Source organism: Pelmatolapia mariae, linkage group LG9, assembly GCF_036321145.2.
Source record: "Pelmatolapia mariae isolate MD_Pm_ZW linkage group LG9, Pm_UMD_F_2, whole genome shotgun sequence".
NCBI lineage: Eukaryota > Metazoa > Chordata > Actinopteri > Cichliformes > Cichlidae > Pelmatolapia > Pelmatolapia mariae.
In genome coordinates, this window is record NC_086235.1 from 24,344,664 (window position 1) to 24,367,816 (window position 23,153).

The 23,153-nt window shown below is 39.4% G+C and overlaps 2 protein-coding genes across 3 annotated transcripts; one reads left to right on the top strand and one right to left on the bottom strand.

Moving 5' to 3' along the window:
* Positions 1-933: 933 nt before the first annotated feature.
* Positions 934-10,179, bottom strand: plcxd2 (phosphatidylinositol-specific phospholipase C, X domain containing 2). The gene is made up of 8 exons (XM_063483904.1): positions 9,717-10,179; positions 9,333-9,469; positions 9,040-9,159; positions 8,292-8,345; positions 8,036-8,191; positions 5,466-5,576; positions 5,209-5,339; positions 934-4,035 (listed from the first exon to the last, which is right to left on the bottom strand). Exons 1-8 carry the CDS (start codon positions 9,817-9,819, stop codon positions 3,876-3,878), a joined length of 972 nt encoding a protein of 323 aa, XP_063339974.1. The 5' UTR covers positions 9,820-10,179; the 3' UTR covers positions 934-3,875.
* A 651-nt stretch (positions 10,180-10,830) lies between these two features.
* Positions 10,831-22,939, top strand: mak (male germ cell-associated kinase). 2 transcript variants are annotated; one of them, XM_063483905.1, is made up of 16 exons: positions 10,831-10,956; positions 12,683-13,067; positions 14,150-14,204; positions 15,031-15,152; positions 16,212-16,294; positions 17,052-17,184; positions 17,366-17,537; positions 18,081-18,248; positions 18,998-19,240; positions 19,422-19,624; positions 19,822-19,961; positions 20,169-20,315; positions 21,125-21,211; positions 21,859-21,978; positions 22,268-22,363; positions 22,462-22,939. In XM_063483905.1, exons 2-16 carry the CDS (start codon positions 12,964-12,966, stop codon positions 22,623-22,625), a joined length of 2,037 nt encoding a protein of 678 aa, XP_063339975.1. In that variant the 5' UTR covers positions 10,831-10,956; positions 12,683-12,963; the 3' UTR covers positions 22,626-22,939. The 2 variants fall into 2 exon arrangements, with proteins under 2 accessions (XP_063339975.1, XP_063339976.1); XM_063483906.1 differs by having other exon boundaries at positions 19,425-19,624.
* Positions 22,940-23,153: the final 214 nt, after the last annotated feature.

Sequence of the window (23,153 nt, forward strand, 5' to 3'; positions counted from 1 at the left end):
CAAAAAGTCCATGCTGACATAGGATATTCATGGATTCTAGATTATCTTATCTCTCAGGCACTGAGTGGACCCCTTAATGGATAAACAGGAAGAGAACTTGTGCACCCAGCTTGCTCCACTTTCTCCACTGCTTCCTAGCATTCCACGACACCTCGTATGTATGACACTCTAACTGACCAAAAGCACACTAAAGAATCTAAAATATCAGGTTTACTTTACATTAAATTAAGTTCATGGACTTTTTAAAACTTTTGTTGGTACCAGCTAATGCATCCATCAGTCCTGAATGAGAAAGAATTTAAAAAGGGAACAGCTAAAACCTTATCTGGGTAATACTGCCGGAAAATTGCTATTCCTTTTAGCTTTCTTTCTTCTCAAGTATTTCCAGAAGCTCTTAAGTGATTATGTCTGCATGGTTGCCTAGAAGCAATGAAAGCTTCTAACCTTTCCCAGTGATATCATCCCAGAGCATGTGGGTTTCAGAAGGCCACCAAATGTTAGACGGCATTCCTGGATGGATTCCACAATTCTCATGTGACCCCAGGAGGTGTAGCTGGAGCACTGGAGCTCTTTGGAAAGTCATCACACTCTCCCAATTTTGACAAAACCTGAATCTGACTTTTTTTAAAAAGTCCGAGCTGTCAGCTGTCATTCAACCCGAACTTCTATAGGCATTAGATACAGTGTCAGATGCATTTTACGTGTGTTTTAGCACTCTAGTCCAGGGGTGTCCGGAGGCCTGAATCCATCTGGCAAAGACTCCGATCCAGCTTACCGGACGTCTTTGGAAAACGCAAAAGAGGGCATAAACTTTTGGATTTGTAACTGTATATTTAGGAGTTTTACAGCTTTTACTGCTGATAATGACCCCTCCCCCATGGCCATTCATATTACACCAAATTAACAGTAATAAGCCATTAAATGACAGAAAAGTACCAGGTGTTTCACCATTTACTATAGAAATGTCAGTTTGGGGATTTGTTTTTTAACAGTGGTTTCACAATTTAAAAAAAAAACAAACTTGTGAATTAATAAAAACTTTCTTTGTTATAATTACAGGACAGGATGGGCAATGAAATACCAGAATTTCTTTGGTAATATTTCACATTTATTTCTCACAGTTAAGCCCAAAGAGTGATGCTGACAGATTTCTTTATCTTTATCATATAAGAAAACTGAGACATGCTGTCTTAATCGAAGCAATTTATGTTATATTAAGATATGTCAGAGATTAAATTTGTAGTTGAACCTCTGTGCACTGACAGAAAGGGGGTGTTTCACTGGTCTGGCCCACTGGAGATCAAAGTTGGCTGTAAGTGTCCTACGATGTGAAATTAGTTTGACATCCCTGCACTAGTCATAGTGGTTTTAAGGAGAAAATTAGCAAACGGGAGTGTATAAGGCTGGTTTTGGTTAAAACACTTCACACCACAGATGTACCAGAGATTTAATGAATGGAAACCCTGATTACTCATATGTGAAACCACTGCCTTGCACCAGTTTAACACACGTGCCTTGTAACCAGAGAAAATATTTCGGCAACTGAGGTAGATGAGGGAAGTTCTGAACCTGGTAAGAGAGAAATGATATGAGAACATGTGAAGTGACAGAAATACCACTGCTTAAAGTGGCCCAGTTGTAGAACTATTTCAACTATGGTGCCCAACAGGAGCCCAACCAGTTTAGGAGAGCTCTGTGTCAGTATTGCCACCATACTGGGTAGAGAGCAGCTTCAGAACAGCAGTCTTTATAAACGGCTGGACAGAAAAAGTTAATACTGCAGGACTTTATTAACATCTGAGTGATTACGCTTAGATCGTCTTCTCCTTTGAAACCTGGGAAGCCAACAGGGATACAGTGAAGTGAGAGACTAAGGGGAGAGCAAAAGACAGGACCAATCTAAACAACAGAGGAATGTTCTCAGCTCGAGCTGCTGCTCAAACTGCTGCTCCCTGCTCTCCCACTTGCCTACAATGGTATGTGTAATTACTCCACAATTAAAGTGCCTTTGCTTGTCTGTGTGTGGACCTCGCAGTGCCTGGTGACCACACTCAACCTTGTCAACAATGTGGCCTGGACACACCAGGCTATTTGACATAAGTGAGTCGGTGAGTGACAAAATGAGGACAGGGTTAAAAAGTAAAACAACATTTCCCTTTTAGATGATGCCGCCGCAGGAAAAGGCAGCTGTTCTGATCGCTCTCTTGCAACAGGTCCACCTGCTACAATTTTACAACTTCAGCTCTATTTTAACTAAATTCTTCCCTTTTGTTTCAGATCTTTCATGTCATCTACCTTCATTTAAAAGTCTATTTTTGTTACCTTTCTCTTTATATGACATTTCCTCTGCTGTCTCATTTTCTTCTCTTACTCTAGTCTGACCACAAGAATGCAGGGTGACTGTCACTGCTCTACTGTCCACGCATGCATAGTAATCAGTGGTCCTGACAGGCACACACACACACAGACTGTAAATCACACTGGTGCACATGCACACTATCAAACAAGCAAAACATTTAAGACCTCAACGGTTGGCATTTGGTTTCATTTTAAGCATAACAGTTTTTAAATGAACCCTCATCCACATGTTTGCATATACTGTACACAACCATATACTCTTCACTTCCTTTCCAACATACATTTATTGGGAGACTAGTTCTATTTCTGCACATTTAAGCACTGTAAGTGGAAACAGACCAAGGGGGAAAAAATACGATAAACATAAAGATATATAGCTATTTGTGTGTATTTGCATGTGTTTTGTGGGAACTGCGGCACAATTTCCACCCATACTGGGCTTTTCCTATGCAGTCCTCCTAAAGGTGCCATAGTCCGCATCGCTTGTTAAATTCAGTAAGTAATGAGAGAGCAGCTGGCTTCTCTTTCATTAAAAAAATGGCATTGCTTAACATATAAATAAAAATACCAAGAAAAAATTTAAGTATGTGTTTTTTTACCTCACGTTCATTTAATTACTGGAAAAAGACCAAGTCTACATTTAACAAGCCAACCCTAACTCACTGGTCCAGTTTCAACAATCATTAGTATGTTGGAAATACAAATGAGTTCCATTGCAATCATATGAAGAATTTCTTTTCACACAGAGTTTATCTTGTAAACAAACAAAGAAGCTATCCTAATCCCTTGTGTGCTGTTCATACAATAGTGGCTAAAATGCCTACAGGCAGCATTTTAACATGCAATTCTGTCTCTTATCTTAACTTACAAAGTCAGTAATTTCATAAGACCATTTAAAAATACAAATATACCAAATTTACATCTGTAATAATGATAAACCATCCAAATAAACTTCCACATAAGCACCTGAGAGGTTAAAAGTCATATAATCATGCAAGGGAAAATGTACAGCAGCTACCAATCTGGTGACCTGCCTGGCAGTCCCATTTAGTAGCAAATATGAGATGTATTTCTAGCTTTCCCTCAAAAGGGAAAGCAGAAAAAGGAATCTGCAGATGCAGCCAGAACTCCAGCATGACACGACTCAGTCTGCCTTATGAAGATGGTAAAAAAATGCAGCTGGGCATGCCTGGTTTTCTCTCATCTGAGCTCTCACTTCTTTCCCTCTTTTGGACTGTCTTCATTGAACTGAGGCTAAGAAAGTTATCTACAACCAAATCTCAGACTGAAAGTTAGCTGACGAGCTCCTTAAAAATTGAAAGGCTTTATTTTAGAGGACCCAAGCTCATACAGAATCCATCCCTGCACGTCTTAATGCTGAGTGTCCTTAAGCAAATACACCGAAGCTCTACCAGCAGCACCAGAGCCGTTTATGAACAATATAAAAAGAGAGGCAGGGAAAATCTGCCACTAGACTCAAAGCCACCATGTCAGTCTTCCTGGTATGAAAACATGTGTCATCTTGTTTTGCGGTTCTGTTCAGACAACAGCAGGTTATTTAGCTTGATTACAACGTTGGCAAAATCAGTGAGGTCCACAAAGTCCGAGGTGATGATGTTGACTCCGTCCACCCCTGGCCTCTGAGCCTCAACCCAGGACATGATGGTTGGCAGGTTTCTAGAGCCAAAAAAGAAGAAAGTCTTTATCAGCAAGCAAAGCATTACGGCAATTATTGTTGCACCGAACATCCTGCTATTTAAATTTGAATCAAAACCAAATTCATGACCTTGCAAATACACACCAAAAATATCCACTGCCAAGGTTTTGTCTTTTAGTTTTATAGTTATGGCTACAACATTGTCGAAAATCTAATCAGTAGTTTCTTACTTGACTCTTTCTGTGTGCCAGATTTTTATTAAGAGCTGTTGACTGACTTTTGAGATACGTCACAATGTGGGAGAAAGTGGACATATTGGGGAAAGAAAATTAAAGGGACGGACCTTTTTGTCCATCTGTCAGGGAGACAGTGCTTTGCCCCCATTCAGAATCAATGCTTTCCATATTTTAGTTCCTGGCATAGACACACAAACACAGCGACGCTGTAGCTGTATCACTTCTAACACCCTCTGATTCTTCACTATGTTTCAGTCACCAGCAGAACAAAACCAGGAAGTCACATTGTTTATCCAGCAGTGATAAACAATCCCATTTCCTCGGAAGTGCAAAATTAGGCTACCTCCTGTCTCGCCGTAGTGTCTGTTCAGAAGTTTTATACCCTGATATTGGTGCCCGGTGGCAGATGTAAGGGCATGGAGAGCATAATACCCTTAAATCAAGACTTCCACTGACGATAAAAAAGCCAGATGACTGCAAAAAAAATTGTGAAAATCATATGCCTTTGCTTATGAAGAATACAATCTGTTAAGAGTTATGAAAAGTTTTGATTTATGTTTTGTGCACTCTAGATTTGACTGGAAATATCACTTTTTTTCCCCATTCAGTCAATATAATGATACATACAAAACATGTTCTTATAACTTACTGTGTTACAGGATGTGTTCTAAGATCTGTAGTATTTCTTGCAACGTAGTTTTTCAATATTTTTAGAATTTCTTCTGTTTCTGGCCTTTTAAGGCATGTGCAAAGCCAGCGTTTGACTTTGTTCCATGCATTTCATTAGCACCATTAACTCTACTGACCTCTACTGGCCACAAACTATAATAAATGAATGAAGGTGCGCAGTAGAGGAAACAGTTATTCTTAAGATTTTTTTTCAAAGTTGTTATGTTAAAACTGTCATACAAATATGATCCATGATTCCCTCTACACCATCCAATCGCAGTCACGGACCTCTCCACCAGGTAGCTGCGTAGGCCCCAGAGCAACCCCTTAGCCACAGTGTTGACAGTGGGAGTGAGGATGGCCTGGGATACATGGAAGGAACCCTGCTTGTCTCTTTCCTTCAGTGTAGTTTCCAGGAACTAGAAGGCAGAAATTTGAATGAATAAATCTCATGTGAATAGAATGCATTTAAATATCTTTAGTTAGAAAAAGAACAAAATGGAGACAGCAAATGATAAAACACAATTACAGTATTATTTTCTAACCTCTATGAGCTTGATGGGCTCAGTGGTGTTTGCCCAGGGAGCAGGGATCTTGTTGCCAGGCCACATGACAGGAACGCCTTGGGCTGAAGGATGATGGTAGAACACAATCACCTTTCAAGAGAAAAAAAAAAAAAGCTGGTGATCAGATGTCTGCAGACAAAAAGACTTTAGGCGAGTTCTGTGATCCATTTTGCAGTGCAAAACATAAAGTACCCAAAAATATATACACCCCCCCCCCAAACCAATGAACCTAGCATGGTGAAACACCTGACCTCGAAGTCACTGAATGATTACAGATAACTGAGCATTCATGGTGGTATCTGCATGTTTCACCCTTACTGGAGATTTAATATTCAGCAGGAAATCTATGTTGTAGCTACGTCATAACCACAAACCCCTCTGAAGCCCTATGCCATGACCTACGAGGTAACCTCTGCACCTCCCTAGAATACACGGTGGGTTTTGTTTCTATCAGCTGTATCCAAAACACTGTGACGGGACCACAAGGTAACACAATTCACCAAACACAAGCACAAACACCAGCAACGATGTGCGCCACTGATGTGTCTACAAAGAATCCTCGCAGAAGTCTCAATCTGGGCTTATGTGTAACTGGAAACACATCTGACCAAAACAGTCTTCATCCACAATGACTTGGCAGAGATGCAATAGAAAAGTCAGAAGAAGTTTGAGTTGTGGGTTTCCAATAATGCCAAAAAGAGTGAGGAGGAAAGCTGCCCTTTTCACCTACAAACTGTGCACTTCCTGCTCTACTCTCACTGTTGTGTTGCTCTTCACTGTCTGCCCTGCACTTCATCTCCTTGTTCTTTGCCAACTAATCCAGTTACAGATTAGGGTCATGGGAACAGGAATGATAGTATCTGAACATAAACATGCACTTATTGTAGTAATGTAATGCAGACGCAGAAGAACTCACACCTGAAACACAGAGCCCACACACAGCTCCATCTAACATATACCTGTGTAGCAGATATTTAGTATATATATATATATATACACTAAATAAAGGCAAGCCAGAGAAAGAAGAAAGTTAGTCTGAGTACAGAAAAAACCCTCGCCCTTATAAGAAAAAGGTTTTAGCTGGAGGTAAGAATATGAAAGAGAGTAATATGGGAGACACAAAAAGACAAAGAAAAATTGAAAAGTTTTTAGCTGCAAAAATCTGAAAGGATAAATGTAGGTTAGTTTATGGAACAAGTGCTAATAGGATGATACTTGCCCTGGAAAATCACAGTTGGAAGGGATTACCTGTACACAGAGGTCACGCTAACACTCTGCTACACGCACACCTGCCTACTCCTTTTACTTGTAGGTGTACACCACACCTAAAAGGTTTGTGTAAGTCACTTAATATGTGCTTTTTATAAATATCAAACTGATTAGAGATAGGGCACCATGGTGGTTAGCACTGTTGCCTCACACCAAGAAGCTCCTGTTCAAATCCAGCATCTAGTCACAAACTTTGGAGTTTTTATGTTCTCACCATGTCTGAGTGGGTTCTCTCCGGTTAGTGGGTTTAGGTTAATTGGTAACTCTAAATTACACATACCCACCTCTCTGTGATAGTTATGCGACAGTTCCAACCAGGGTGTACCCCTGCCTCTTACCCCTATGGCGGCTGTAATAGGCTTCCTTACAGTGTACAGATTTACATGTTCATCTAAAAAGGAAAATATCTCCAGTTCGATCCCAGGAGGAGACACATACATGCTGTGACCCCTTGTGGCTTTTCTCGAATATCTACTTTGCCACACAGAGGCACATTTTAGCAGCATCACTTCAGATGGTGATGCTGTTCTAAGTATGGTCAATAGATGGTTAGTAGATGGCAAAATATCACAGTGTAGTGCTGTGGAGAGGGAGTCAGAACAACATGTGTGCTTATTACTTGGAGCATCTCACCATGAGTCCAAGTTTTGAGGAAATGGATCAAAAAGATGAAAATCTGTGAAATGTGGAAAAAGTGAAGGTGCTGGAGGACTGCTTGGAGTCACGTGATTTAAGGAGATCATGAAAAAAGAAAAACTATCACTCCATTTTGCAATGCCTTGCCATAGTCTGTGACACCACTTACTTGGAACCACTTTCCTCCTCCAAAAGGCCAATGACCCAGACATAACTCCAAATTGCAAGAACTATTTAAGGAATAAGTCAGCTGACTGTCTGCACAGTGAATGAATCTCAGCCCTGCTGAGCTGTCATGGGAGCAGCTTAACACTATAGCCAAAAGAAAAGTACATCAAACCAGTCCAACTAGTGGCAGCACCCTTATAAGGTGTAGGCTGAAATGTTCCCAGATGACTTCTGTGAAGGCCAAAAGCCTGCAAGGCTGTGATTTCTAAAGATGGGAGATTATTGGAAAAAGCAAAGCTCAGTTTTTTTTAAAATTGTTGTGACTTATTCCTGTTCACTCTGCCACTCATATAATGAATACAAGTATGATATTTCATGAAAACATTTGACAGATACATTTGCCTGTTGCTACATACAACATGCACACAAACATTTTTGCAACAAAGGCCATCAGTACTGATGCAGTCTGATCGCACCTGGTATTTCTTCTCCCAGAGATAGTCCAGAGTGACGTTCTCCACCGCACAGTTATTGCACAGTTTGCTGCCAAATACTTCTTGGAGCATGCTGATGAGGTAAACGTGGTGCTCTGCCTCCATTGCATAGTAATGGTTAAAGTCCAGGAACACCACCTACATAAATTAAACATCAAACATAATCAGTTAGTAGTGTAAATGTAGCTCATTTATTAACATGTTTTACGTTAAGAAATTTTTAAAATGTGCTTCTCACCTCTTTCTTGTGTCTGCCCAGGAAGGAGCTGATTTCTAACAGGCCATCCCTCACCTTTGTGAGAAAACAGGGTGAAGAGCCAGAGTCAGGATACAAATCTACAAATCTTAAAGTCTCTCAGTCATGAACTGATGCAGAAAGGCTACTGCTTTTTTAAAGTCAGGATATTAGAACGCCAAAGAGCAGCTTAAATATTTTAGTGAGTGCAGCACTGCAAAACTCCACCAAAATATTTCACAAAATAAATGTTAATAGAGTCAAATATCAACTGTATACAGTTACAGCTGCTAATGCCACTGACATCAGAAAAGCCTGAATATGCATTTCTTTATTAAATATTTTTCAGTCACATGGTCAAGTTATGACAGAATCTTTGTAATGAAAGAGTTCCTCGTGTAGGGAAAAGAATCGCCCATCTTTATAGCTAAACGCTACCCTCTGATCGTTGCTTAAGGTCATCTCTGCCCACTATTAGCAACATCAACTGCAACACAGTACTAGAAGAAAACAGTCACTGTTCATACTGGGAGAAAATGAAAGCTTGGAGCCGTATTCAAATGTCATTTTAGCATTCTAGGACTGAAGCTGGCACAAAAGCATTCAGCACAGAAGGAAAATATCAGATTGTGACAGATTAAAATAAAAAAATGTAACAAACAGTGAGACACATAAAAATAAATGAGGGAGACCAGCTCAACAGTCACAATAACAACCCAAAACGGCAGTAAAAGTTTACTCCTCCGCTCACCTTGTGTCCAAAGAGGCCATGAATGAAGTAGATTTCATTTCCAGGCTCGCCTGGTTTTGCAGACACCCTGAGGTCAAAGTAGCGAATTCCTGCATCCAGCTGCTCCTTAAAAGTCAGGTTCTGGCGACACAGACCACATCACATTATACATAATAAGAAGCTGAGAAGCACAGACACTAGACTGTAAAACACAGATCTCAAAAATGCATCATTTAGGCTATTTTGTGCGTGTGCGTGTGTGTGTGTGTGTGTGTGTGTGTGTGTGTGTATTGCAGTGATTTTGAGTCCAGTACCTGTGTCATGGACCACCTCACCATGACTTTCTTGGCTAAGACACTGAACATGGTAGCCAGATACTTAACATAAACCTTTTGATCGGGGCCCACGGGAGCATGCACATCCACCCAAAAAGTGAAAGAGTCGTGAGAGCCTGGAAAAAAGAGGGAGAGCTGCTGCTGGTGATGGAAAATTAAAAATTTAAATCGAAATCAAAAAGGAAATCAAGGTGAAAAAAGAGAGGATTCCGTCTGCATCAGTAAGTGCTGAAGGAGTCAGCAGTGTTTTCCCCCCTATTATGCTGGGCGTGAGGGTGGGGTTAGATCTATTTTTAGCCAACATTACCACAGTACATTTTCCTTCTTCCGTTGACTAAATATCTTTACGCTTTGTGGACTCACCTGGCACCGCTAGATGTTTGAGGGGCATGGCACTGAGCTTGGAGGGGAGCGAACCCATCCAGTCGGCATGGACATTGCCGATCCCCGCGGGTCTGGTCTTCATCTCAGGAGCCGCCTGTCAGCAATAACTCCCTCAAGAGACTGCTCTCTGGTACTGATGCACTCCCGGTGAAGGATTTCCATGCGCTCCCACCATGTAAAATCTACCATAGGTCATCTTGGACTGTCACGATTGATTTTGCGCTGCTATGATATGCATCATTTCAAGTTCAACCGGTTTCGTTGCCGAGTTTCTGGGAGGAAAACTGTACTTCGTTGTTGTCCGTTGGACTCCAACCGGCAAACCGGCATGCCTTGACAAAGCCAGCGGGCAGCTAACGATCGCCGCAATCCTCTTAGGGTAAAATCCCTCCTCCCCTCCCGGCAGGTTAAACACACTACCGCACTAGGCAAACCATGACATGTAGGACGGGTAGAATGCCACTAAGGCACTAATTAGCTCACTGATCACGTGACTGACCAGGTGACAAATGACATAAGTAACACTTGTAACCTACTTCAATGTTAAAAACCATTTTATTCATTTTTTTGTACTGATGACATAGTGATATGTTTTGTATTTAACTTGTTAGTTGTGTAATTTTTTTAATTATTAGAATATTTTCCCTACACAATATACACTGAATAAACATTTTTAAACAACCAGTGACATTTTTGTTCCGCTAATGTGAGCTGTAGGCTATGTACATGCCATACGAAGTAGATTTGTACTATCTATGTCACTCCACGATCATACAGCGTCATCTACTGGTGCAGTCCTCGAATTGCGACCAAGTCGGGGTTTTTTTCCTCCTTATTCGAAAGAACATTCGTGTTTTGAAAAAGTAGAATAAATAATAAATAAATAATAAAAATCATGCGTATAGCTCTCACTTTAGTATTTGTAGTTCAAAATATTTTACATTAAAAAGAGTCCACATTGAATAGGCATCCCTAAGTTACGCTAGAAATGTTAGCCTATTTGAATACAGGCTATTAACGCCATACCACTCAAAGGACAACAAAGCCCATAAAGCACTGCGGGCGCCGTCTCCACGCTTGTCACTTGGCAGCTGTGTGTACGTTTCCATGGGGAGAAATCACGCTCACACGCGCGCGCTCACCTTGTAAGAGCTACGTTCGTTTTATCTGAAGCTATCAGCAGGACAGCAGCCGAGGAAGGCACTAACGACCCTACATGGTGAGTTTAAAAGTGAGGGAAAAAAAGAAGGGACACATAAGAAAGAGTCTGCACAAAATGGTCGAGGAACTGTACTGTTAAGTCTGTCAGCAACAAATGCCAACTCACCTTCTTTTCCCGATAAAATAGCCTGCTTAATATTTTTACATTAAGCAGTCTTAGCTTATAGCTTTAGCTTTAGAGTAAAGCTAGTTTATTCGTTTCATGGAAAGACTGCTGGGGTTGAATGCGTGTGATAGCTGTTAGTTAACCAAAAGTTAAGAATTATCTGAGTAGAAGTACTGGTTAAATCTAACTTACTCGGTTTCTTTAACACTGCCTGTAGACGTGAGTTTTTAATATCGTCGACCTTGATTAGCTTTCTAATGTCACGTGGCCTGGATACATCTTAATTCCCTTTAAATCCCTTCACAACAGATCGCCATATGCGACTGCCCCCTCCCCTTGTTTTCTTGCTTATTTTTACTCAGTGACAAAATGTGACATTGCAGTGTCGCATTTTGAAGGTCTTAGTTGTATCATATATTAATATTTTTTGTAATGATTAATACGTTACAGTGGTTGCATAATGACTCCTTGAGGAAAAGTCAAATGGCCAGAGCAATTGTTTTCCAGTGCAATTAATTAAGGAGTCCCTATCGCACTAGCTATATAAAACTCTGTGTGCTTATCTCACAGCTTATTTTAAACATTCAAGTCACATTTTACAGAAAACGTGTGATTATGATCCAGTTGCGCAAACTTGCAACCTACAAAAGAAGATAGCTGTGCGTTATTTCCGAGAAGAACACGCAGTTTGTTAGTTTCATTAAAGTACACTGCTTAGCACACCTATTAGACCACCACCTGCTAATTACTAAAATCGTTTTTTATGTTTCTGTAATGGTTAATCCACTATTACAGAAACATCATTAAAGCAGACACATTTTATTTAAAATTATATTTTTAATCCTAAATTATAATGATTGTCATTATCCATTCATTTTCAATTTACTGTTTTACAGAGAAACAGGGTGAAATAGCAAAGCACATTATTATTTTTTGAGTAAGATGCCCTTTACAATTACAGTTATTTACTTGCATTCATGAAGAGAAAAATTCGTTTTTAGCATTTGTGTTATGTATGATTAATTTCTGACTTCTTAGAGAAGTCCAGTATGCCAGCTAAAATATGTTATTTGCCTAATAAATAACAAGTTTATTTTTAGGTTTTGGACAGATTTCTAAAATATTTTTGTGTTTGCTTTGTTTTCTTGATGAAATGACAGGTGATCTAATAAATTTGTTAGGCACTGTATATTAGTTGTAATTGTAAGTTTTTTGGGAGGTCTGTATAGCTGAATGTACATCAGGCCAGTGATTACGATGGCCTGTGGCGTCATTCAAATCCTCTTGCCAGGCAGGGTGCTTGAGCAAGGTAGTGGATACCGGTAAGCATGATGGTGATGTAACATCCTATTTACATCCCTGTTGGTCTAATCTGACTAGGGTTGGCTTTGTCATCTCCCTTGGGTGGTCATGTTGAAGCCTCTAGTGTGACACACACCTAATCCTACCACTGAGGGAAAAACAAGAAGTAGTCTTAGCATGTCTTTGTTTTTGCATTGTTTAAAAATCCTGGTCGACAGAGTTTTTTGGCATGCTATTGGATTTATGTGATCTTTTGTGTTTGCAGTTGTATTTATTGCTGACAATTTTTCATTTTTTTCTGTCTCTTGGCTGTTAGTTCAACTGCGTGACCGAGATCCCTACCTTTTTACATGGATCAGTTACTGCAAAATGAGCTTTAAACTCCCAGGATTGGCTGACAAAGACAAACATTGGCCAAACTACGATCTTTTCTTTTGGGAAAAAAGAAGTGAATTCTGGCTGATGAAACAAAGACTGAACAACACTTGAAGGAAGAAGAAGGATATTTGATTGATGAATCGGCTGTGTTTTTCTACAGCCCATCTCACACAATAATAAAGTTAGCTGATAAAGAGGCTGATGAAACTGTTTTGAGAAATGATGAATCGCTACACCACCCTGAAGCAGCTGGGTGATGGCACCTATGGCAGTGTGATGATGGGAAGAAGCAATGAGTCTGGAGAGCTTGTAGCCATCAAAAGGTGAGGATGTTGCTCATTCTTTAATTTTTTTGGTTGTCTCTCCCTATTTAGCCTTTATATCACATTAATATAATATTACTATTATGAGATTTATTGTTGTGGTGTCATGCAGCCCTATATTATGTACATATTTTATCAGCAATGAGCCTTAATAATGTCAAAATAAAATCACAGTCTTGTTTGCAATATAGTAGATATATAACTAATGCTAACGTAGATCCCCTATTGCTACCAAAGAGCCTTTATACTCACAAAACATAGTGAAAAATCACATTTATATCAAGTGTTTGTGTATCTGTTAAAGCTTTTACATATAGATGTTGATTTTTGATTACATTTTTTTTTTCAAATTTGTGATCCAGAAAGAAATTGTTCCCTTTTCCATGAAATCAAAATATGACTGTTTTCATTTTACGTCACAACCTTTTTCTTTGTTATTCTCTTTAATGTTTGTTGTGACACTATGCAGCAGATGTGCTGTAAAGCTAGAAACCCCTGACCTGCCATCACCAGGGCAAACAAACTACATTGCTTTGTTTCAGCAACATAGCAGCAGTGTTCAATAATAGATGCGAAACTGGGGACGTGCGTCCACTGGTTGATCATTTGGTTACCATGCAAGACAATACATGTGGTGACGGTGAAAGAGAGTGAAAGTAGAGGGGTGTGTCGGGTTGCTGACATTGTGTGACCAAATTTAGACGGGATAGATATCGGCTCATTCTGTAACTCTTATGTAATTCCAGAAGAAAGGACAAGTAATGTTGATCAGAGAACCCAAGCGTATAACAGCAGGTGTGTTGTTTTTAAACAAACACACATTGGATAACAGTGAAAAAGCCGAGTAGGCCATCAGAATCAGAATATGTTTTCATTTTAATTTAAGTACAGAAAAATCTTGATTAGAATATTTATCACATTACAGTCATCACTTTTCTAAGTTACTGATGGAGATGCACAAAGGAGTCTTGTAAATGCTGTAATAAGTAATAATAATGTTTATTAATAGATATGGCCTGAAAGGATTACATATGTGATGATCTGATAATAAGATGTATACATTCCTTAATGGTCTTCCATAGAATGAAGAGGAAGTTTTATTCATGGGAGGAATGTATGAACCTAAGAGAAGTAAAGGTAAGCATGGTAATATTAATACACCTGTTTGAAGCACCTTATAACAGCATTACTCGCAGACCATTGTTACATAGATTGACCAATAGATAGATATGTTCATGCAAATGTAAATTGTCAAAATGTATAAAAGTACAATGGAAAATTAAATGGTGGCACTCCACTACTACATTGGAATCCATTAAGAAAAGCATTGATTGAATGCACTTGAGATATAGCGCCTTCAAAAAAGTGCTAGAAGCATTCCTCAGAGTTTTTGGTCCACATTGACATGATAGTATCACAGATCATGCAGTCTGGCTTTTCACCTATGACCAATAATGCCCAGAGAACTGCCAAATATTTCCTCTTTTTCTGACCTTTCTCTGTAAACTCTGTAGATGGCTATGTGGGAAAACCTCCGGAGATGAACACTTTCTGAAATACTCAGATCAATCCATCTGGCACCAACAACCATGCCACGTTCAAAGTCACTTAAATCACCTTTCTTCCCCACTCTGATGCTCAGTCTGAACTTCAGCATTGAGTTCCTGCTATGGGACTGTCTGATTAGGTATTTGTGTTAACTATAGGCTGAATAAGTTTACCTAATAAAGTGAGCTGTGTTGAGTATAAATCAACACCTAATAGAAGCCAGGCTTACACACTGAAATGAAGCCCAGGAAGAGCAATTCTTGTTAAAACCATGCACCAGTGGAAGTTGCTACACTTCATCAATTAGTACATTAACTATTTTGATATCTGTATTAAAAGTGTTCTTGTTATATACGAAAATTTTCGCATTACATGAGACAGTTTTTCTTATCTTTCCAAACATGCGTCACCCCAGTCACTGAAGAAGCTGAACCATGCGAACGTGGTGAAACTAAAAGAGGTTATTAGAGAGAATGACCATCTCTACTTTGTCTTTGAGTACATGAAGGAGAACCTGTACCAGCTTATGAAGGACAGGTAAGAAAAGAAAAATCATGTTTCACAATACAAATGTTTGCAGAATTTGTTTAACGCAGTTTTGTAGTGTCATTGACAATTGGCCCACACACTGATTAACACCAGATTGATCTGATAGGCTCTAATGGTTGTTAATTAAGTCTGTCAATATCATCCTCTAAAAGATTTGTAAGTCCTCTATATCAGGCTCTCTCTTGCAAACAGCTTCCACCTTCTCTGGGAGATGCCCTGATGTTTTTGCTAGTGTGAAAACCTCCTACAGTGCAAACTTGATGTTTTTTATTTGCAAAAGCAAATAAGTCAAAAAGACAGTTAATGTTTTAAAGCTGCTCAGATTTGTGGTCAAATGTATTTATTTTACAGATTACTGTATAATGTAAGAAAGAATGGTGTTAATGTTATGTTGCTTTCATTAACTGGCTCATGGGAGGTATATCGATTTTATGTTTACAGAAAAAAATTGTTCCCTGAGTCAGTGATAAGAAACATAAGCTTTCAGATTTTGCAAGGCCTGTCGTTTATTCACAAACATGGTAGGTGTACTGTGTTTTCTTCATGACCTGAAAGCGTACGAGAGTGTGGGTTCATACTGCAAGATTCACTGACCATTTCAACTGTCAAAGGCATGCCAATATTTAAGAATCTCACAAGCAAACAAGGTCATCATACATTAAATTATTTCAATCAACGATCAAAAACTCTTGTAGTATGTGAACCCTCCATAAATGCCTTGCTTCAACACTTGTTTTACTTACTGGTCTGTATCGCTGCTGTGTAAAGAATGGATGTATGGATGACTTATATCTATGCATGCACACTAAAAAGCACTCTAAACATTTGACTCTGAATTTTTTTTAATCAGGCATGGTATGATCAGCTAAACAAAGCTACATCATAAAAGAAAAGGCCCTGGTCATACAAACCTTTGCATGTTTTAATGTGCACATGTGCTTCCATATATCCAAAATGCAGACTTTTCCACTTTTCTTTCTCTTAACACTTTGATTTCTCTTCTCTTCCATCTTTCCTTCCTTTTCTATCTCTGTGGTTTGCTGTTAGAGAGAATAAAATGTTCTCAGAGAATGAAATTAGAAACATCATGTTTCAAGTGCTGTCTGGGTTGGCTTTTGTACATAAACATGGTAAGAAGCTTTCCTTGGTCATCCTTTTACTCATTCAACAGTAGATTAACCTGTAGTTTGTGAGTTTGGGTGTATGTGATATTTAAAAAGTCTTGTGACCCTTGGGTAGACCAAAAGTATTATATTGCACATGCATGTGTGTGTGCTATGTTCTCTATTGCTAAAAGGTATGTCCTTGTATTTTCTTAGTTGTTTTCTGTAGCAGCGCAGTCCAAAATGTATTTTATTATGACATCAAACTTTATAACTCCTTCAGCTATACTCGATTAATCAAGAGTCATTTGGTTTTGTTTTACTTAAATGGGTGTCAGTGTAAATCACATTTGGATTATATGCCATTGTTGCTACTGCATTTAAAATCTTCCATCATAGGAAAATATTTTGCATCAGCAGAGTACATTTTTAGTAACGTGACATGGACTGCCTTTTTTTCAACATCTGCACGAGTAATTTTAATATTTAATGTTACTCCAAATTATACTGCCATTGTGTGACAGCTGCAGTACTGAAGCACTGTAGCCCTGGTACTTGTATATTTAAAATGATGATGTTGAAATACATTGAGCTCTGAATACAAATGCCTGTTAATGTTACAGGTGAGGCAAACATTCACCCATTCACAAGTAGTTCTGTCTGAATCATGAATAACATTTTTATGTATTAGATTTAGAATACCAGGAAATAGTGCCAGTCTGTTGTCATGATTTGAGTGGAGTCTATTAATGTAGCTAAAAGTTTGATATAAACCTTTGTACAGGTTTCTTCCATCGAGACATGAAGCCAGAGAATTTGTTGTGCATGGGTCCAGAACTGGTCAAAATAGCAGATTTTGGACTGGCCAGAGAGATCCGCTCCAAACCTCCCTACACAGACTATGTATCAACGAGATGGTGAGAGGAATTTCCACACAGTGGTATACTTTTAAGATAGAAAAGAAAGCACTGGTTAGAGTGAACTAAGCTAAAGTTAACATGATGGTTTTTATGCTTTCTTCATTGGACCATATGGCCATGTATTTTTACACTGACTTTTACAAGCTGTTTATCTAACTGCTCTTGACTGTCTGTCAAGGTACCGAGCTCCGGAGGTCCTGCTCAGGTCATCTACCTACAGCTCTCCCATTGACTTGTGGGCTGTGGGCTGCATCATGGCCGAATTGTACACACTCAGACCTCTTTTCCCTGGGAACAGTGAAGTGGACGAGATATTTAAGATCTGCCAAGTCCTGGGCACCGTCAAAAAGGTAAGACCAAGGTGAAAGGAGAGAGGTGAGAATGCTTGAGCTCAGTCGGTGAGCTTATTTCATGTGTTCAATCATTAATACTCTAAACTTATCAAGTGCTGAATTTAACTGAAACATTATTCCTAAAGATGAAAATCTATATTTAGTGTAGTTAAATCACATTAGAATAAATAATATGTAAGCCTACTTAGTTCTCTAAGGTCTAAAGAGTTTTAAGTGTGGTTCAATTTGAACAAATTGACACTTGATTAAAAAGTCTTTCCAACACCATCACTATTAACTCTGTTTGCAACCTGCTATAACCTGGCCAGGAGATTAGTCTGTGACATCAGCCACAATTCACAATACAGTTCAGTTTTATTTACGTGGTGTTGGCTCATAACAGCAGCCACCTCAAGGTATCAGACGAGGTAAAAACCTTGCCTCAGACTTTTGCTATTTTAAACTATTAACATTTAAAAAGACAAAATAAAAATGTCCAGAACAACCTTTACACACCTGAATAATGATAATATGTAATCAGTTGATTGTGTCCTCCATTAGACCGACTGGCCAGAAGGTCACCAGCTAGCAACTGCCATGAACTTTCGTTTTCCTCAATGTGTGCCGACCCACCTGAAGACCCTTATTCCAAATGCCAGCAATGAGGCTATTACCCTGATGAAGGACCTGCTGCACTGGGACCCCAAAAAAAGGCCCACTGCTGCACAGGTAGGCATGTAAAGTCTTACTCCAGGGTTAATTTGCCAAAGTTCTCTTTAACAAAGACCCTTTTTAGCCTGCTCTTTAAAATTAATCTGTAACCTGTTCTCAAAGAAGCAGTTTCCATTGCAGTGCAACACTCATCACTTCATGCAGATTATCTGTATTTCCACTGCAGGGATTGCATTGTAATCCTACACATTTTAAATAGTCTCTAAGCCATACTTCATTCTCAGTTCTGCTGCAAAACATTTTTCCTCTCTGCATATGTGCATACACATTATGCACATTATATGCCCATCATATTGTTGACTGTAATTTACACTCCAGAGAGAAAGTTAGGCCTAACACTGTTAGAGGGAGTGACAAAGCTTTTCCATTTCTACCTAAACAGCTCCCAGGTGGGTGGTTCTGTTCAGAAGCACAGATGCACATCTAATTTTAGCTCATTCAGCTCTTGTCTGATTCAGATGGTGGAAAACTGTAATTGCTGAATAAAATACACCCTATGGTACACAGGGGTGTTTCTAAAATGCCCTGAGATTTAGGTTTGGTGTGCATGTTTGCTGTCTTGTGCATGAAAATCATCCCTGCAAGTTTAAATGACTCAAGTTACACAATGATGTGCTTTATTTTGTTGTTTTTTTGTAAGTACAGACTGTGTATTATTCTTGTTTCTAGAGATATTCTTTCAGTGTAATTGAATATCCTCAGATTATTCAGAATAATAATCTGTGTTCCTTCCTCTCCTTTGCTAGGCCTTGCGTTATCCTTACTTCCAGGTGGGTCAGATCTTGGGGCCACGCCCTCAGAGCCAGGAGGTCAAGAAAGTCCAGAACAGGCCGCTTGCTCAAAAACAGGCCTCTGAGTACAAAGTTGAACTGCAGCAGTCTTCCTCTGAGTCTAAAGCCTCCACAACCTCCTCCAGAAACCATCAACAGCCTCTGCAGCAGATCCCCTTACCCCAGGCTGAGAGTAAACCTGGAGGCCTCAGCCATGCAGTGAGTAGCTTTATTAAGTCAGATTAAATAGTTGCAAAAAAAGTTTTTAAAATAAAGTAGTCAGTTTGGATTAAGTGAGTACTCTTAAAGAGCAGAAGTTCTGGCGCAGATGCAGTGGTTGAAAGTAGAACTTAATTCAGCAAGACTCATTGCCCAAACGTGACATTACTATGTTGTGCAGAAGGCGCTGGGCAGTGAGAACAATGCTGGTGGCGTCGGGACGGGTGTGCTGAAGAGCGGTCGCCGTCGCTGGGGCCAGACAGTGGCCAAGACCTCAGACAGCTGGGAGGAATCTGATCGTTCAGAAACATCCGCCTCCAACTCCAAGAAACCCAGCCTGGTGAATACAGAGGAGGAGAAGAGCCCCAAGGACCAATGTCCACAGTAAGCTTAAGAAGAGTGGAAACTTTGCTTGGTGAAGCATTTGCTATGCTATGTGTTGCTATACTATGTGCTTCAGTTTATAAATTACAGTATATATATATAAATAAATGTGCAATATTGAATACATTTCATATTTATCATACATTCCACAACATCCATATTTATATTCAGAACTTACTGTAATGCCTTGTTTTCAGACACCAGGAGCAGAAACCTCTATACTCCTTCAGTAGCGTTACCAAGCTACCAAACAATGTAAAGACTGGCCAAATGGACTCTAATCTTCCAGGATCTGCGGCCCGCCAACACTATCTCAGCCAGTCTAGATACTTGCCTGGTAAGACTAATAGGTAGTCTTATCTGTATTGTTTAAAATAGGTCATTGCTTCCCTGGTTACAAATAAATAAATAAAAGTTTAATTTTTTTTTTATGGTGGTTTGAATTATTATTATAAAATCCAATTGCTTGCATTTTAATCAGTTTTGTGAAAATAGCACTTTCTGAGGGCTAAATTTTTAATCTTGTAATTTTGTTGGCTTTAAGGCTTGATCAGCAAGAATCAGACCTCCTCTGGAGAAAAGGAGCTGACTGGCATGACACTGCGGGACCTGTGGGAGAACTCCTCAAACACTGTAAATAAACCACTTGGTCCTATTGGGGGAGGATTATCTGTCACCAGAGCCAATGCAGGTAAAGACTGATGATGTCTAATGCAGCAGTGTTAAGAGGTTTGGCATAGTGCACAGTAGAGGGGACTCAAGTTTCCAGATTTCAGTAACACATTGAAGCAGCCCGACAGCGTGTAGATTTTTTTGTAATGTACGAAGGCAGAAAAATACAAAGCACATACAAAAAATATAATATTCAAGCATTGGATTTGACAACAGACAACAAACCTGCTCACTCAGTAGATTAAATAATGACTACACCATGACTTGCTCTGGAAACCTGGCGGCTGTCAAATTCACCTTGTGTTACATAATACGACGGTGTCCTCTTTCTTATACTAAGGCTCTAAGTGCTGCTGATGAAGCTAATATCACCTGGTCATTAGTTATGATAAAGAGTTAGTGAGCCTAGGCATGTGCGACTTTGGAGAGCTAGGACACCATAAATCAATTGTCACGTAGGCAGGCACACAGTATGCGTCCCTCGTCTTCTCTCTCTGCTGCTGTCTCTTCCTGTTTCCTCGTCTCTACCTCTCCATTGCTTATTCATGAGATTAAGACTGTAGGTATAAGATCAAGTGTTCCCTAAATGGCCTGCAGCTGTAGACCCCTCCCCCATCCATTCTCCCAGCACTGTTTGTTTTAGTGCTGCTTGCCTGTTCTGCATGAAAATGTCTTATTTAGCATGAAAAGTATTTTTTTTCTTTTGAAAAAGCAAAAATACTTTCAGTTTCCCTTCTTCGCCTTTACTTCATTGTTTGTCTTTTCTCCTTTCTCTCTGATTCCATGCATCTCCTCCAACTCTACTTTTTTTGGGGGCCATGTGATTAGAAGATACTGCTGCAAAGTGTTTGGATAGCCCACCAGACAAAACTGTGGTCAAAGAAAGAATACTGGAGAAAATTGATCTCTCCAAAGGTATTTAAGTGAGACTGGGTTTTTTGTTGTTGTTTTGTTTTGTTTTGATTTTTTTGCTTATAGCTTGAGGATAAAATCAAATAAACCAGCAACCAGGGTGGTGGCTGATGCTGATGTAGCAAGTTTCGGGTATTCAAACAGCCACTTTGCATGTGAAAGAAACCGGCCTCTTAAAGCTCTGCGTGAAACTAGGGTGTAAACGTGCAGGTTAACATGAGAACGAAGAACTCCAGTTGCTTAACAGAAGATAAATAATACTACAACCACAACATCTTAAGGGAACAATGAAGCTTTTGAGTAATTATGGAGATAAAAATCTCTGACTGGTGGTGGAGAGACTCGATGGTGTTCTTTGAAATGTTGAATGACAATCACTCGACCCTATTCCTCCGCTTGTGCCCCTCGTAGCTTATGGGTATGCGGTGGTTCCAGTATGTCACACGTGTTCACACATATAATTAGTGGTCGTAAAGCCACGTGTGAGAAGATCTGTGTTTTCAAGATCAGTTTTTTGTGTTTTTTAAAATGTTGCATTTTAGCAAATAAATACATAAACTCAATTGCTGGTTGGACATCTGGGGTGTGCAATAATAAGATATGCAGAAATTTCAGACCTTTGGTTGAATTCTGTATTTATTTTCTTAAAGGGAACTTTGTGAGCACCAAGTACAACCTCTCTGGTGGTTACATCTCTTCATTTCAAAAGAAAGAGGTTGGCTCAGTGGGACAGAGAATCCAGCTTGCCCCCTTGGCTGGCCAGCATGCAAGTAAATAACTCTTTTTTTCTATATAAACCCAACAAAATAACTTGTGAGACTTTTAGCCAGGTACTTTTAATCATTTATGTTGCTCTGAGAGAACAAAAAATCAGCACTCTTTCCCACGTGTCTGAGAGATTGCTCTGTTTCTCTAATCATAAACATTAATTCTGATATTATAGTTGAACTATTCTGTTGTATGATCGTCCTGTACTCTTTTCTAATTTCCTCTGTTTAAATCTGCATCACATTTACTGGGAGTATGTTTCCTTTCTTTCTCCCTTTTCTTCACTTTTAGTAAATCTTTCTTCTTCTCCTGATAATAAAAAAGACAACCCAAAATCTGCAAAACTCAAGCCCATATCCAACTCATCATTAAAAGAAACTGGTGAAGGTATTGCCATTTTCAAATAGTTGCTGTGTTTTTTTTTTTTTTTTAAAGCATCACCTATAAAGACGCTGGTGATTAAGAGAGACATTTGTTTTCTCTAGAATATGAAGCCTGGAAGAGGAGGACAGACAGCTCTCAGATGAAGGGCAGTAGCTATTCATCAGCACTGGGAAAAAACTCCGGAAACCTCCTGACCAGAGCTCCTGCTGTGCAGCCCGTCCATGGGAGGGTCGACTGGACATCCAAATATGGCGGAAACCGGTAGTTTGGGGGAGCACATGCTACAACTACTACAGCTTGTTAGTCTTTGGCTGAGAAATTGAATCCTGAGCAGGCTGCTTGACTATGCTTACGCTCAGATATCAAGGTCGAGCACATCCCACGTTCTTTGTTATGTTTGTACAAGTAGCACCAAAATGTATGTGCATTGAATCTCTGTGTTCTGGAGATGATGGTTGCCATGATGCTTAACCACGACCGGTATTGTCCTCAAGACAATCCCACTGCATCCTTCAGATACAGTGGGAGCCAATTTCATTGTCATTGTTTGGATTTTTTTTTTTTTTTTTTTATATAAAAGTAGGACTCCAGCACAGCATTTCAACTTTTATTTTTTAACTTTAGATTTTTTTTTAATTCATTTTCTCTAGTTTCATATAACAAAATGTCTTTAATGAATGGTTCCTGTAATGTTATATCCTCTCTGCTTTTATTCAGCATGTAGTAGGTGACACAAAAAAATCCTGAGTGTCATAAAAATATAGCAGACTCTGAAAACTGTAAGGGAACTGCA

Bases quoted from the DNA above. Each gene is read 5' to 3' on its own strand.
- plcxd2 (XM_063483904.1), bottom strand. From the start codon at position 9,819: ATGAAGACCAGACCCGCGGGGATCGGCAATGTCCATGCCGACTGGATG. The intron at 8,192-8,291 runs GTGAGAAGCACA...TAATTTATGTAG, and splicing joins TGGGCAGACACAAGAAAGAG to GTGGTGTTCCTGGACTTTAA. The intron at 5,577-8,035 runs GTGCGATCAGAC...TTCTCTTGAAAG, and splicing joins TCTGGGAGAAGAAATACCAG to GTGATTGTGTTCTACCATCA.
- mak (XM_063483905.1), top strand. From the start codon at position 12,964: ATGATGAATCGCTACACCACCCTGAAGCAGCTGGGTGATGGCACCTAT. The intron at 19,625-19,821 runs GTAAGCTTAAGA...CCTTGTTTTCAG, and splicing joins CCCAAGGACCAATGTCCACA to ACACCAGGAGCAGAAACCTC. The intron at 20,316-21,124 runs GTAAAGACTGAT...CCATGTGATTAG, and splicing joins TGTCACCAGAGCCAATGCAG to AAGATACTGCTGCAAAGTGT.